Source organism: Anomaloglossus baeobatrachus, chromosome 10 (genome assembly GCF_048569485.1).
Source record: "Anomaloglossus baeobatrachus isolate aAnoBae1 chromosome 10, aAnoBae1.hap1, whole genome shotgun sequence".
NCBI lineage: Eukaryota > Metazoa > Chordata > Amphibia > Anura > Aromobatidae > Anomaloglossus > Anomaloglossus baeobatrachus.
The window spans coordinates 72,664,855-72,679,167 of NC_134362.1; the positions used below are offsets into that span (position 1 = coordinate 72,664,855).

Here is a 14,313-nt window from a genome sequence, read left to right on the forward strand (position 1 = left end):
TGCAATTTTCAGTCATGAAAATAAAGAAAACTCGTTGAATGAGAAGGTGTGTCCAAACGTTTGGTCTGTACTGTGTATATTTTTATATATATAAAATCACCTGTAAGCTTTTCATGAGCCAGATATGTGGAGAGCTGAGCACACACTTTACTGCTGCACTCCGGCCAGTGGTGGATGATAAATCCATTACACAGAGCAGGCCCGGACCAGCACAGCAGCAATAGCGTAATTAACTGGACTTCACACGTAATATGCAAAAAGCAACCCTGACACTGCACAGGGCACCTAATAAGCCGTTATAAAGAGTTATCATTGCTATCGTTACAACTGAAAGATGCAGAAATGTTGTGTAAATTATTTACAGAGGTTCACAGAATTTTATATAGACATGGATTCAGGACCAGACAAAAGTCTTTCCAGGTCTTAAGGCAATATATTTGCAAAGCTCCCATCTCTCTGTAATGGTATGTATATATAATTAGTATTTACAACAGATTTTTATGCTGCAAAAAAAAACAGGAAAAACACTGAAAAAAATTGAGAAGTTATTACATAACCGACAGGCTAATGTGTATGGAGTCCCATTTCTCCCATTGTAGATAATGTCAGAGGAAAGAAGGATCCAGACTGAGGACTTTCTAGTGGCCAATCCTTTTCTTCTCCAGGAGATAACTTGTTGCCCGAGTAGTCTGTCAGCCGCTCCGTCATACAGAACACAGGCGTGCTCGGCCTATCTGAGGAATCCTGTGTATGGGGGAGTCAAAGCATGTAGACATTAGAGTGGCCCATTTGTGTTGCACACAGGGTCGTAGAAGCCCGAAATGATGAATTTATCAGGCAAATTAAAGGAAACCTTTCAGATGATTCATGCTGCCCAAACCATGGCCAGCACAAATCACAGCATGATTGCAGACAATATCTTATACTCTGAAATGTCAGAGTGTGTGTGTATAAGGAGGTGGAAGGGCTGTCACATTTCCCCTGAAGATACCAATTGTATTAATGTGATGTGTTATCTCTGTGACGCTTTTTGTGTTTTATGTTGTTTTATCCTCCTAGACTGCAGAACCTACTAGCCAAAACTTATAGGGTTAACCCAGAGCAGGCCCATAGTTGGGGCAATATTGTAGACCAGTGAAAGGCTTCCTGGTGCAGTTCAGTTAAAGGGAATCTGTCAACAGGTTTTTGCAACCTCATCGAAGAAGAGCATGAAGTAGGCAAAGAAGCCCTGAGTTCAATGATGTATCACTTACATAGTTACATAGTTACATAGTTACTAAGGTTGAAAAAAGACCTAGGTCCATCTAGTTCAACCTTCCTCCACCAGTTCTACATTTGGTCACTAAGTTATTTATAACCATCAATGTTTTGTGTACTGAGGAAATCATCCAGCCCTTTTTTGAAAGCTGTTATAGTATCTGCCATTACTACCTCTTGTGGTAGGGCATTCCACAGTCTGACCGCTCTAACTGTAAAGAACCCTTTCCTATTTAGCTGTCGGAATCGCTTTTCTTCCACTCGCAGTGAGTGCCCCCTTGTTCTTAGTATTGTCTTCGGAAGAAATAAGTCATGTGCCAGTCCTTTATATTGACCACACATGTATTTATACATATAAATGAGATCTCCTCTGAGACGTCTTTTTTCTAAGCTAAACATATCTAACTTTTTCAACCTGTCATCATATAGGAGGCCTCCATTCCTTGTAGTAGTCTAGTTGCCTGCCTTTGAACTGACTCTAACTTCTGAATGTCCTTTTTAAAATGTGGAGCCCAAAACTGGACCCCATATTCCAGATGTGGCCTTACAAGTGATTTATAGAGGGGTAATAATACGTTGGGATCACGGGATCTAATCTGTCTTTTTATACACCCTAGAATCTTGTTTGCTTTTGCAGCTGCTGCCTGACATTGAGTGCTGCTGCTCAGCTTATTTGTAATGAGAATACCCAAGTCCTTCTCCTGTTCTGTAGTCCCGAGTTTACTTCCATTTAATGTATACGCAGCTATAGGATTACTCCGTCCTAGGTGCATTACTTTACATTTATCAACATTAAATCTCATTTGCCAAGTATCTGCCCATTCTGACATCTTATCCAGATCTTTTTGTAATATTATACTATCAAGGTTAGTTTTTAATATCCTACATAGTTTGGTGTCATCAGCAAAGACTGACACTGTACTATCAATCCCATCCACAAGGTCATTAATAAAGAGATTAAAAAGAATTGGTCCTAGCACAGATCCCTGCGGCACCCCACTGCTGACTATGACCCATTTAGAGAATGTTCCATTTATGACTACTCTTTGTTTCCTATCTTTTAGCCAATTCCTTACCCAGTTGCATATAGTTTCCCCTAGTCCTTGCTTCTGGAGCTTTAGTATAAGGCTATTATGTGGTACAGTATCAAATGCCTTTGCAAAGTCCAAATAAATCACATCAGCTGCATTACCAATATCCAGGTTTGCACTTACCCCCTCATAGAACCCCAACAGGTTGGTTAGACACGACTTATCTTTCATGAATCCATGCTGTCTGTCAGTTATTATATTATTTTCTGCAACATATTTTTGCATGTCATCCCTTAAAATGTCCTCAAAAACTTTGCATACTACTGATGTCAGGCTTACTGGACGGTAGTTGCCTGGATCTACCCTCTTACCTTTCTTAAATATCGGTACCACATCAGCAATCCTCCAATCCTGAGGCACCAACCCTGTTACAAGCGAGTCTAAAAAGATGAGATACAGCGGTCTGTCAATTACGGAGCTCAATTCCCTCAATATTCGTGGATGAATGCCATCTGGCCCTGGGGATTTGTCAATGTTTAATTTACTCAGACGTAGGCGTACTTCTTCTTGTGTTAAATTAATTATATCGGGTGGTGAACTTTGATTTTTCACTTGTTGAATGATGCCTGGTACAGTCAGTTCCTTGGTGAACACAGATGAGAAATGCCTATTTAATATCTCAGTCTTTTGTTTGTCCTCTATAACTAACTTGTTATTATATTTTAAGGGGCCAATACTATCCTTTGTTTTCCTTTTGGCATTAATGTATTTATTATGTATGTATTAGATTAGTTGCTGCAGCCATTCTGACACAGTAAAAGATTTTAAATTTTGTATGTAGCAGTGCTGGGAGAGCTGATCCTGCCCACACCAGGCTTTCAGTGTTCATTTCCATAAACAGAAGCTGCTAATCACGGAAGGGGGCTGAGTCGGACTAGAGCTCATGTGCAGCTGAGACCCACTAATGATAAAGATAAGAGGCTTATACTAACATTGCAGGTAAACAAAATTAGACTGTGAGATAAGAGATGCAGGGCTGAATGTTCTGTTGTAACTATTGCAGCATGCTGTTTTCAGGTTACATTGCAGAAACCTGCTGACAGAGTCCCTTTAAATGGAGACATCTGACAAGTACAGACAAGAGTTGTGTGTGAGGGACCATTACAAGGGAGCAAGTTCAGCAGTAGGAACCTATGGTGGCAACAGTTCCACAAACAGGCATGTGGGGTACTCTATGGCTTAAACAGCTGCAAGGCAGCAATAGTGTGCTGCATTCTTGGAACAGCCTTGAAGAGAAGGTTTCTTCTGACGGGCCAGTGATGCATTTAGTATGGTAGAAGCTAGCAAGAGCTCCCTTACGTTATTGTCTACAAGTTTGGTCCAACTCCTAAGGCCGTGCTGTTTCATTGAAATGTTCACAAATAAAGTTCTGTCTCCAGAACCCATTATGATTGTGTCTGTGTGTGATGCAGAAAAGTTTGAGAAGTGTATTTACCTGATGCCCATTTTACTCAAGTCTGGTTTCAAGTAAAGAGAACTTCGTATGCATTTACTTGACTGGAGTCCTCAGCTTGGGGGAAAGGGGTTTGGTGCAACAGTCCTGAAGATAGCAGTGCCCCAAGCACCAACACATCCAGACACCTAAAATCCCCAATATTCTATATCGTGTCGGGGTGTTAATGAAGTAGAACGTGCTCATGGCTACCACCCTGAGGCAAGTTACATGTACATAAGGAGACACCTGTCAGTCACCTGCAGCAGTGCTGGGAAGAGTTGGCCAGACTAGTGTGGTCTTCAGCTATGGTCCCCCATAGCTAAAGACCACATAGCTTCAGAGAATGCTATACCTATCTGCAATCGTTCAACCCAGCTCAGATATATGCCACTCGTGGGTTCGGCAGCATGAATCAAGTGACAGGTTCCCTTTAAATACTATATTCCAGACTTGAGTAGATTAAAACAATGATGGTGCTTTGGTTTTGACAACGTGCAATCTTTATATGTGTGATGATTGATACAGAGCACTAGTGGATGCCACTATGTGGTTGAGTAGACCAAGGAAATATGAAGGGTGATAATTACAAACTGTAAATTCATCAGTAGACAAGTACCGTATATACGGTATGTCACTATAACTGATCGATTGGCAGCTGCGGGGAAATTAATTGTGAGAATGAATAATTCTTAAAACATTTTATTAGATAATTGGTTACTACGCAGCTCCTACTTATCCGGTTGACCTATATTTGTAGAACTAGAATTTCAGCATAAAATATAAGTAACTTTCTGACAATATTGCATCATTTATCATCCACTGATCTGTATTGTACACTGTGTGCAGAATTATTAGGCAAGTTGTATTTTAGCGGATTTTTTTTATTATAGATCAACAACTATGTTCTCAATCAACCCAAAAGACTCATAAATATCAAAACTTAATATTTTTGGAAGTTGGAGTGGGGTTTTTTAGATTTGGCTATCTTAGGAGGATATCTGTTCGTGCAGGTAGCTATTACTTTGCAGAATTATTAGGCAACTTAATAAAAACCAAATATATTCCCATCTCACTTGTTTATTTTCACCAGGTAAACCAATATAACTGCACAAAATTTAGAAATAAACATTTCTGACATGCAAAAACAAAACCCCCAAAAATTATAGACCAATATAACCACCTTTCTTTATGAGGACACTCAACAGCCTACCATCCATAGATCCTGTCAGTTGCTTGATCTGGTTACGATCAACATTGCGTGCAGCAGCCACCACAGCCTCCAGACACTGCTCCGAGAGGTGTACTGTTTTCCCTCCCTGTAGATTTCACATTTTATGAGGGACCACAGGCTCTCTATTGGGTTCAGATCAGGTGAACAAGGGGGCCATGTCATTATTTTTTCATCTTTTAGACCTTTGCTGGCCAGCCACGCTGTGGAGTAGTTGGATGCATGTGATGGAGCATTGTCCTGCATGAAAATCATGTTTTTCTTGTACGATAGCGACTTCTTCCTGTACCACTGCTTGAAGAAGTTGTCTTCCAGAAACTGGCAGTAGGTCTGGGAGTTGAGCTTCACTCCATCCTCAACCCGAAAAGGTCCCACAAGTTCATCTTTGATGATACCAGCCCATACCAGTACCCCACCTCCACCTTGCAGGCGTCTGAGTCGGAGTGGAGCTCTCTGCCCTTTACTGATCCAGCCTCTGGCCCATCCATCTGGCCCATCAAGAGTCACTCTCATTTCATCAGTCCATTAAACCTTTGAAAAATCAGTCTTAAGATATTTATTGATTAATCAATTCCATACCCATTCATGTGTGCATGCCACTGAGAACAGTACGGTAATAACTCAACCAAAGAAAACCATCCCAATAGAAGTAAACAGAAAGCGGTTCATGCTAAAAAATATATATTTTATTAATTTAAAAATAATTCTTATGATAAAAAACAGAGATGATACTCCTGAGAGGGACATATAGAATTACCTAGATATTTACAAAAAAGTACAACATAGAGGGATACAGGGAACAATAAATACAAAAATTCATAGAATATAAATACCCCACATAAATATATAGAAAATGCTTTAGTAATCAAAAAGATTATCTAAATAATAAATTATGTGAAGCTACATAGAATAAACTGCACTGTAAACATTGTTTACATTATTGTACTGCAAAAATTTTAATAAACCTGGCCAGTATATAAAAGTATACAAAAAAGTGCGGCTAGTCCAAAAACTATATAAACACATAAATTAGTATCTCAAAAATAAGCTGCCAGAGGAATTATAACGTGCGTCGGAGCAAACGATAATAATGCCCTGCATCCACACTACAGAATACTGAGGAATAAAGTAATGAAACAAACCCAAAGGCAAATAAAGTGCTATAATTACCAGAATGTGACAGTGAACTGCCTGGGTCTGGGTAAACAGGTTTCTCCACCTCAACGCCGTTTCGCCCTAGCTTCTTCTGGGGGCGTGTCAGAGTGGGGTGAAACTGTTTTTTTATATCTATGTTACGGGCAGATCAGTGGGTACACCTGCACTGTTTAGGCTAAATAGGCGAATGCTCGTTGCGAGGGGTGGTTTGCAGTAGAATATGTTTACAGTGCAGTTTATTCTATGCAGCGTCACATAATTTATTATTTAGATAATCTTTTTTATTACTATAGCATTTTCTTTATATTTATGTGGGGTATTTAAATTCTATGAATTTTTGTATTTATTGTTCCCTATATCTCTCTCTGTTGTACTTTTTTGTAAATATCTGGGTAATTCTATATGTCCCTCTCAGGAGTAGTATCATCTCCTTTTTTTTATCTTAAGAAAAATGTTTTAATTAATAAAATATATATTTTTTAGCATGAACCGCTTTCTGTTTCCTTCTAATGGGACGGTTTTCTGTGGTTAATTTAAGATATTTCTTGGCCCAGTCTTGACGTTTTATCTTATGTTTCTTGTTCAAAGGTGGTGGTTTTTCAGCCTTCCTTACGTTGGCCATGTCCCTGAGTATGGCACACCTTATGCTTTTTGATACTCCAGTAACGTTTCTGCTCTGAAATATGGCCAAACTGGTGGGAAATGGCATCTTGGCAGCTTCACACTTGATTTTCCGCAATTCATGGGCAGTTATTTTGGCCCTTTTTTGCCCAACACGCTTCTTGCGACTCTGTTGGCTATTTGCCATGAAATGCTTGATTGTTTGGTGATCACGCTTCAAAAGTTTGGCAATTTTAAGACTGCTGCATCCCTCTGCCAGACATCTCACAATTTTGGACTTTTCAGAGCCCGTCAAATCTCTCTTCTGACCCATTTTGCCAAAGGAAAGGAAGTTGCCTAATAATGAAGCACACCTTATATAGGGTGTTGATGTCATTACACCGCACCCCTCTTCATTACAGAGATGCACATCACCTGATTTACTTAATTGGTAGTTGGCTCTCAGCCTATACAGCTTGGAGTAGGACAATATGTATAAAAAGTATCATGTGATCAAAATACGCATTTGCCTAATAATTCTGCACACGGTGTAGTCCTGATCTGCATTAACAATTATACAGACTTCAGAGCTAAAATATCCAAGTATTTCATGCTGGCAGAATATTTGGTTGCTTTCATGCTACATATTCGTGAAATATTGAGTAAGACTTTTTTGTATGAACTACACTTTGGGTCTCTTCATATGATGGAGGTTTATGTTCATGATAACATTGATGTGATAACTAGAGATGATCGAATACCTCAAATATTCGGCTTCGCAAATATCCGACGAATAGGTCGCCGCTATGCGAATATTCGTTGCGCCATGTAAGTCTATGGGAAGCTCGAATAGTTCCGAATAGTTGTTATTCGGGTTTCCCATAGACTTACATTGCGCATCGAATATTCACGAATAGTCAAATAGCGGAGACTTATTCGGCAAATATTCGCGAAGCCGAATATTTGAGGTATTCGATCATCCCTAGTGATAACATATATTGAATTCCTGAGATATTAATAGGAAGAAGACATTTCCATTCATAGGCTACATTCACACAGCCATATTTTGGGTCCCAGAGTTGTCTATGGAAAACACAGAGAGAGTACTCAGACCAATGTTATTCATTTGGACTGTGCACCAAGTGCCCCCATGAAAAAATATCCCACTATACAGTATTTTCCTCTATATTTCAGATGAGACTTCCCCATTCAAATGTATGGGTCCACAAAATGAAAAAAATCTGATCTGATACTGATCAACAGTATAGTGTAAGGAGAAGAACTGGTTTCTGTTATGTTCCTTTCCCTGAAGACACCATATTGTGATGTTATATGCAATGTACAGTTAGGTTACATGTGGTTGCCAAATTGTTGGGTAAGAAGTAGTTAAAGGGTATCCCATCTCCAAGATCCTATCCCAATATGTAGTAGGTGCAATAATAAGAATATTAGTAAATCCCTCCAATTAGAAATGCAGTATAGTTCTCCTGATATAGCCATGTCTCTTACCTCATGTGCAGGGCATTGCAGCTTATTAGTGATGAGCGCAATCAAGCTTCAGGTTTCTCCAATATGACTCGAGTACAGAGCATAATTGAAGTCAATGGGAAACTCGAGCATTTTTAAACTCAGATGCTCGAGGCTCGATCGAGTAAGGAGCTGTGGTAAGCACACACGCTCATCATCGGTATCCTTAAGTTACGCACATGAGACGCTAACTGTCGCTAAATGAGTGAATGTAACCATAGATACATAATTTGCAATGCCCTGCACATGAGGTAAGGGACATGGCTATTTCAGGAGAAGTATACTACATCTCTAATTGGAGGTATTTGCTAATAATAATAATAATAATAATAATAATATTATTACACCTACTACATATTAGGATAAGATCTTCGAAATGGGAATAATCCTTTAAACTAAAGGCTTAATCACTTGGTGATTATCATTGCTGTGACTGTGGCTTGTGCCATGTTGTCCGACATGTCCCTGCTGTGATTGACACCTCACTGTCAATGTGCAATCTCCATAGAGCCTGGTGAGTGCAGGACAGCTCTATCAGCTCTGCTGTTTTGCTAAACCTAAAACCTCAGATTATATGAGAATGGCTGCATCCAGTAAACTAAGTGATACATCATTAGATTCAGAGTCTCGTTGCTTACATTATGCTGCTTTCAGATGAGGTCCAAAAATCTGTTGACAGATTCCCTTTAAACCCAAGACACCAGTAACAGTGCTAACCACTGAGCCATCGTGCTGCTTATTGCCAGAATTTTATAACAATACAGGGAACAATGATGTACCACTTTATAACAAGACAGATTTGCAATTCAAAAGTCTTCGACTGACATGTGAGAACCATTATAGGACCATTAGTGTCAAGGGAAAATTCTGCATGCAAAAAAAAAACTAAAGAGAAGTTTTAATACATTTTTTGACGCAATAAGGACTGTAGAGGTTGTCGTCAGAGAAACCTCCGATGGCGCACTTCTCTAGTCACATGACTACTGCAGCCAATCACAGGCGTCAGCGGTGTCATGGCTTCCAAACGGAGTAGACAACACTCCACAAATCTTGGCAGATCTCCGGAGGGGGCTGCGCTGGATCCGCAGGGGTGATGGAAAGTGAGTATGCCTCTGACCAATGCTGACAATATATATTTTAGTGTCGGACAAGCCCTTTAAGGAAAGATGAGAAAGAAGCACTACACAGAGATAAGACTCTGCTTGTAACTCCATTGCAGTCACTGGTTTCTGGTAGAGCGACTATATTATTAGACTTTTCAATGGATGAGCGCGGCGCCTGTCAATCACACTCATCGAGGATAAAATGAATGTTAATCAAAATTCCAATCTTGTTCACTTCATGTTGTATGTATATTGCAGGGAAGCCGAGGTGAATTGCTGCTGTCGCTCTGCTATAACCCCTCAGCTAACTCAATCATTGTCAACATCATCAAAGCCCGGAATTTAAAAGCCATGGATATCGGGGGAACCTCAGGTCTGTACAAGCCGCTAACAAAACCCTTTTCACGTTTGCTCTTTTACAGATATTTGAGAAAGCCTTTTATCATTTAGGAAATGAAAAAAAAACCCTCCCGTGTGATCAACCAATGTTCTCATACCCAGTGCTAAAGCGGCAGAACAGAGAAGTACCGACATAATGCCCAGCGGCACTGGTCTGTAAAATGAATATAGCCAGCAAGGCTACAGTCATGAAAAAATGAGTACACCCTCTTTGAATTCTATGCTCTTACGGCACATAATAAGAAAACCTCTGGTTTCTAGAAGGTATTTTTTGTTTCTTTCAATTGCCTGCAGATCGGTGGGGGACGGGAGCTCACAGCTATGCCGGAGGGCACGCACAGCGGAGGAGTCTATCCACTGACTCCATACTCCGCTCTCTGTGCACGCTCAGGCAGGTGGTGAAAGCGCATGACTACTGAGCTAAGCTCTTCTCAGGGGTCTTTTGAGCAACTTACAGGCAATTATAGGGACAAAATAATGAAACATTTTTGCAAACATTTAGTTACTCTTGAAAGGGAACCTGTCACCACTTTTTCGGGATAAGCAGCAACCACCACCGGGCTCTTATATACATCATTCTAACATGCTGTATATAAGAGCCCAGGCCGCTGTATAGAACATAGAAAACACTTTATAATACTCACTTAGGAAGTCGCTCCGGTGCACACCAGTCGGATGGGTGGCGCCATTCTCCGGGATCGGCACCTCCACTTTCGGCCATCTTAGTCTTCCTTATTCTGAAGCCTGGGTGCATGACGCGTTGACGTCATACACACTCGCTGGTCCTGCGCAGGCGCACTACAATACTTTGATCTGCCCTGAGCAGGGCAGATCAAAGTGCACCTGCACAGGACCTCAATGCTGGCGAGTGTGTATGACGTAGACGCGTCATGCACCGCAGCTTCAGAATAAGGAAGACCAAGATGGCCGAAAGGGGAGGCGCCGGTCCCGGAGAACAGCGCCACCCATCCGACTGGTGTGCACTGGAGCGACCTCCTAGGTAAGAAGTGTTTTTTTTTATGTTCTACACAGCGGCCTGGGCTCTTATATACGGCATGTTAGAATGCTGTATATAAGAGACCACTGGTGGTGGCCAAAGCTTATAGGCCGAAAAAGTGGTGACAGGTTCCTTTAACAGAAACTAAGCCAGAATGCAGAAGCAGAGAGAGAAAAATTAAGTTCACCCCATGAATCATTGGCTTGTTTTATGAACCCATTTCTCATATTCTGAAGAAATTTTGGCCCACTATTTTATAACGACATGGATTAAAGGGGTTTTCTTAGGTTCCTATCGTCAGTTAAGCACTGCTACCCAGCCTCCCAGATTCCTGTTTGCGAGGGAGGGTGGTGCAATTGTGAAGATTGACAGTTGGGGCTAGCAGCATGAGTGAGCTGCTGGCCCAAAGTGCCCACTCTCCATTGCTACAAGCTTGCGCTCTTTGCCAAGGTGACTGAGACCACCCATGAGATGGCTGATAATGAGCATTAATCTGTAGGATTAAAAATCCCACTGTTCTTAAGAACAGACAGAATTTTTATTAAGAGGTAAATTGATTTTACAAGCACTTTGCACTATTACCCCTTTAATAAGATTTTTCATGTTGAACTGGACACAGAGTGTACTACTGGCTGCAGGGCAGAATATTTTTTTTTTTTTAATTTTGCCTCTCCTTTGTAGAGATGTTATGCTCGCTGGGTGAGCAGGCATTTTAGAAAGCCCACTGTGACGCAACACACAGAAACCCAGAGGGGCTTAACTACAGACTTTAGCTTGGTTTTCTCCAGAGCCTCTAATGGTGGAGGTGTTGCGCTGCAGAGATTGGTCCTGGAGCTACTCGGGAGACTGGTGTTGCGTCGGCTGGCCCCAGAGGTTTGAGAGCAACAGTAACTGGCGGTAGATGAAAACGGCAGCAAGTATAGAGGTTCCGTCCAGGATGGATGGATGGATGGCAACAGCTGGTGACGATACTTAGTGGCAGCAGGTATCGTGGAAGGCGGACGAGGTGGCGGCTCACAGCAGCAGTAAGTAGATATAGTGACAACAGCACTCTGTAATACAGACATGAATAAGCAATAGAACTAGCACAACTTGAACAGCAGCAGCACAGTGCTAGTAAACCTGACAACAGCAATGAGTCTAAGTGTAACTCATTGCCCAGGCAACTCCTCAAATGCCAGAGTTGCCTTAAATACCTACGGCCTTCCAGCTGACCTGGGAGGTACTTTCAGGTTAGGAGGACGCTGGCCCTTTAAGAAAGGGGGCATGACCCCCGGGCCTGCCCTATGGCCAGGGACCAGAAGCCTTCTAGGAGTACAGACACTCCATGAAGCTTCAGCATGGGATGGAGAAGGGACCACAGCAGGAGGGCACCTGGACAGGTGAGGGAATTGATGACCACGCCGGGGGAAGGGAGCAGAAGAATGTGAGGTCGCCGGCATGGGTGTTACAGGAGATATTAGAAATCAAAGTATTTGGCTCCTAATGAGTTAACGCCCACTTGGCTTACAAAAAGTTATCAGTATTGACTGGAGACGTGTACTTCTTCCTCTGTATAATGCTGACCAATCATAAGCAGGCAGCAACACACAAAGGAAAAAAGATGTCCCCATCACAGCTTAGAGTAGGCTTCTCAGTGTGTGGGATGTTTAATGCCAGACAGCCCTAATCTCCTGTTCTAATCTCCAGCATGATTCAGGGTGGGGGAGGGGCAGCACAGCTGAGTTTAGCTGTGTCTCATTACGAACAATTCTATTAGCTCTCCTAATCAGTATCACACTTGTGTCTGCTGTGCTCAAGCAAATTGCTTTTGCTTTGCAGTGAGATCAGTGCTGTCATTACATCTCACACAGGAGCAGTCAGTTCTGAATTACACCTGTATGAGATCCTACTCTTGTATCTCTGCAGAGTGATTACAAGTGAAGCACAATACACTGTGTGCAGAATTATTAGGCAAGTTGTATTTTAGAGGATTTTTTTATTATTGATCAACAACTATGTTCTCAATCAACCCAAAAGGCTCATAAATATCAAAGCTTAATATTTTTGGAAGTTGGAGTGTTTTTTTTTTTAAATTTGTCTATCTTAGGAGGATATCTGTTTGTGCAGGAAACTATTACTGTGCAGAATTATTAGGCAACTTAATAAAAACCAAATATATTCCCATCTCACTTGTTTATTTTCACCAGGTAAACCAATATAACTGCACAAAATTTAGAAATAAACATTTCTGACATGCCAAAACAAAACCCCAAAAAATTAGTGACCAATATAGCCACCTTTCTTTATGATGACACTCAACAGCCTACCATCCATAGATTCTGTCAGTTGCTTGATCTGTTTACAATCAACATTACGTGCAGCAGCCACCACAGCCTCCAGACACTGTTCCGAGAGGTGTACCGTTTTCCCTCCCTGTAGATCTCACATTTTATGAGGGACCACAGGTTCTCTATGGGGTTCAGATCAGGTGAACAAGGGGGCCATGTCATTATGTTTTCATCTTTTAGACCTTTACTGGCCAGCCACGCTGTGGAGTAGTTGGATGCATGTGATGGAGCATTGTCCTGATGAAAATCATGTTTTTCTTGAATGATACCGACTTCTTCCTGTACCACTGCTTGAAGAACTTGTCTTCCAGAAAGTGGCAGTAGGTCCGGGAGTTGAGCGTCCCTCTATCCTCAACCCAAAAAGGTCCCACAAGTTCATCTTTGATGATACCAGCCCATACCAGTACCCCACCTCCACCTTGCTGGCGTCTGAGTCGGAGTGGACCTCTCTGCCCTTTACTGATCCAGCCTCTGGCCCATCCATCTGGCCCATCAAGAGTCACTCTCATTTCATCAGTCCATAAAACCTTTGAAAAATCAGTCTTAAGATATGTCTTGGCCCAGTCTTGACGTTTTATCTTATGTTTCTTGTTCAAAGGTGATGGTTTTTCAGCCTCCCTTACCTTGGCCTTGTCCCTGAGTATGGCACACCTTGTGCTTTTTGATACTCCAGTAACGTTGCAGCTCTGAAATATGGCCAAACTGGTGGCAAATGGCATCTTGTGTCAGGTTTCCAGGTTTTCCAGTTCTCTTTTGACTGCCCTTGCCCTCGGTTAACATGGAGGTTACCGTTCTGTTGCCCTACTTCCTGTCCAGCAGCTTAAAAGGCCGCCTCCCAGCCCAGTCCAGTGCCTGAGTATACTGCCTGCTGTGTGCTCCTGCTGTGTTTGCTGCTTATTCCGGATTGCCTCGGGATTCCCCTAAAGGACTACCTACCGATTGTCTCAGGACTGTACCCGGCTCTTAAGGCTGTGCCCGGATTCCGTTTACCATCTTCGGTCAGCACTCCGCCTGGTTCTCTTTTGGTTCGTAACCATCCTGGATAAACATTTCCGTACGGACACTCATTGACTTTACCGCTTGCTCCTTATCCCGGCCGCTGCGCATTTAGGCCTTCCGGGGTAGATTGCCGGACAGTCCCTGTATAGGGGTTCGCTCCGGTGGTCTCCCTGGGGGAGTCCGGTGCGTGGT

The 14,313-nt window shown here is 42.0% G+C and overlaps 1 protein-coding gene across 6 annotated transcripts in view; it reads left to right on the top strand.

The window, feature by feature from the left end:
* Positions 1-14,313, top strand: part of SYT7 (synaptotagmin 7) — a 705,049-nt gene that overhangs the window by 667,278 nt on the left and 23,458 nt on the right. For all 6 annotated transcript variants that reach the window (XM_075325168.1, XM_075325167.1, XM_075325171.1 and 3 more), the window contains one exon: positions 9,655-9,769. In XM_075325168.1, coding sequence (XP_075181283.1) covers positions 9,655-9,769 — 115 coding nt within the window. The remainder of the gene's footprint in view (positions 1-9,654; positions 9,770-14,313) is intronic.